Raw genomic sequence first — 1475 nt, 5'->3', positions numbered from 1 at the left:
GGCAGGCGCAGGGACACCCACACTTGGCAGGGGACGCCGTTGAGGGTCACGCGCACATCCTCCTTGGAGCCTGTGTCCAGATGGGTGCCACTGATGGTCAGGGTGGTGCCGCCTGCCTGCGGGCCCTGTGTTGGGTCAACGCTGAGCGGCTTGGGCTGCTGAGAGAGCCGTGGTGACACAGTGAGGGCACAGCAGTCTCCACCCGGCCTCTGTTAGCCGGCAGCTAGTCCAGAGCAGAGGCCAGGCCCCGCCCCCAGCTGCAGGGCGGGGCAGGCCCCGAGGGCCAGCACTTACTTGGTAGGTGAACTGGACGCTGGGGGGCGAGTGGCCAAGCTTCCCGTTGACGTCCACCTCCACACCCCCGGTGTTGGGCACCTCTGCGTCCTCGACCACACACACGATCCTGGCGGGCGGTGGCAGGGTCACCCAGACCCTCCAGACACCCGCACACCCTTGGCCACCACCCCCGCCATCTGCCCGTCACTGGGCTCCAGTGGGGGGGGCCTGGCCCGGCTGAGGAGGCTCGGGCTGTCCACTTACCGGGTGGACACAGAGTAGTGTTCGGGCTCAAAGGCACAGTTCCGGCCAGCCACGGTGACCTTCTTCACGTCGTCCGCTCTGACGCCCAAGTTCGACCCAAGGATGGTGACACGGATGCCCCCACCTAGAGGGCCTGTCTCAGGCTGGATCTGAAATGGGCAGAGCCAGGTGACCCGGCAGCTCTGGTAGGCAAGGGACACGTGTGGGGAGGGGAGGGGCAGGGCTCACCCTGGTGATGACAGGTGGCGGGCACTCGGAGGTGGCGTTGCTGCACAGGGCTTCGTACACGCACCTGCCCTGACCTTGGCACCAGACACACCTGTAAGCGGGGTCAGCAGCCAGGCACAGGCTGCAGTCACTGCGGCCAAAGGAGCAGTTGTAGAGGGTCACTGTGGAGGAGACGCAGCGTCAGCAGGTTGCCCTGTGCCCATTCTCACCTGGCCCCCACCGGTCCCATCCTGGCCCCCCCATCCCTGCCCTGAGGCCCTGTCCCCTCTCGGCCCCAGCCCCGACCCCCACCTGAACCTCACCTGTCCCACCTGGTGCCACCTGTCCTTGACCTGAGCCTCTGCCCCCACCTGCCCCACTTGGCCTCCACCTATCTTCACCCTGAGCACCTGGCCCCACCCAGCCCCTGTCCCCACCTGAACCCCAACTGTCCCCACCCTGAGCCCCTGTCCCCACTTGGCCTCCACCTGTCCCTGCTCTGAGCCCCTGTCCCCTCTTGGCCTCTGGCCCTGCCCCCACCTGTCCCCACTTGGCCTCCACCTGTCCTCACCCCAAGCCTATCACTTCCCGGCCACCACCTGACCCCACCCGAGCCCCACCTGTCCCCACCCTGAGCTCCATCCCCTCTCGGCCTCTGCCCCTGCCCCCACCTGTCCCCACTTGGCCTCCACCTGTCCTCGCCCCAACCTATCACCTCCCGGCCACCA

General features: G+C 67.5%; 1 protein-coding gene across 1 annotated transcript in view; it reads right to left on the bottom strand.

The window, feature by feature from the left end:
- PLXNB2 (plexin B2) overlaps positions 1-1475 on the bottom strand; it is a 15540-nt gene that overhangs the window by 5650 nt on the left and 8415 nt on the right. The window contains exons 13-16 of the mRNA XM_021707502.1: positions 769-929; positions 541-689; positions 295-403; positions 24-158 (exon numbers count right to left, since the gene is read on the bottom strand). Of these exons, the coding sequence (XP_021563177.1) occupies positions 24-158; positions 295-403; positions 541-689; positions 769-929 (554 nt within the window). The remainder of the gene's footprint in view (positions 1-23; positions 159-294; positions 404-540; positions 690-768; positions 930-1475) is intronic.

The sequence above is a fragment of the Carlito syrichta genome, unplaced genomic scaffold (genome assembly GCF_000164805.1).
Source record: "Carlito syrichta isolate Samal-C Ts95f unplaced genomic scaffold, Tarsius_syrichta-2.0.1 Scaffold119037, whole genome shotgun sequence".
Classification (NCBI taxonomy): Eukaryota; Metazoa; Chordata; class Mammalia; order Primates; family Tarsiidae; genus Carlito; species Carlito syrichta.
Note: the sequence above shows the minus strand (reverse complement) of the source record. Positions and strands in the feature narration are given on the sequence as shown.